Raw genomic sequence first — 328 nt, forward strand, 5'->3', positions numbered from 1 at the left:
TCTTCCCCCCCCTGCCGGTGAGCGGGGTGCTGGACCAGCTGAAATCCCTGCTGCAGATCGACCTGCACGAGAACCCCTGGGACTGCACCTGCGACGTGGTGGGCATGAAGTTGTGGCTGGAGCAGCTCAACACCGGTGTCCTGGTGGACCAGGTTATCTGTGAGTCCCCCAAGAAGTTCGCCCAGAGCGACATACGAACCGTCCGGGCGGAGCTGCTCTGCCCCGACTACTCGGACATCGTCGTGTCCACGCCCACGCCGTCCCCGGGCCAGCTGCCGGCCAGGACCACCCCTTCCTCCTCCACCGTGCGCCTCAACGGCACGGGGGC

General features: G+C 66.8%; 1 protein-coding gene across 1 annotated transcript in view; it reads left to right on the top strand.

Moving 5' to 3' along the window:
* The window catches only part of SLITRK5 (SLIT and NTRK-like family, member 5), a gene marked incomplete at its 3' end in the record, with an annotated part of 1,957 nt that extends 1,634 nt beyond the window's left edge, over positions 1–323 (top strand). Inside the window, 1 exon segment of the mRNA XM_010287009.1 lies at positions 1–323. This exon segment is cut by the window's left edge and continues 10 nt beyond it. Coding sequence (XP_010285311.1) covers positions 1–323 — 323 coding nt within the window.
* Between the last annotated feature and the right edge of the window lie 5 nt (positions 324–328).

This window comes from Phaethon lepturus, unplaced genomic scaffold, assembly GCF_000687285.1.
Source record: "Phaethon lepturus isolate BGI_N335 unplaced genomic scaffold, ASM68728v1 scaffold36405, whole genome shotgun sequence".
In the NCBI taxonomy this organism is placed as follows: Eukaryota; Metazoa; Chordata; class Aves; order Phaethontiformes; family Phaethontidae; genus Phaethon; species Phaethon lepturus.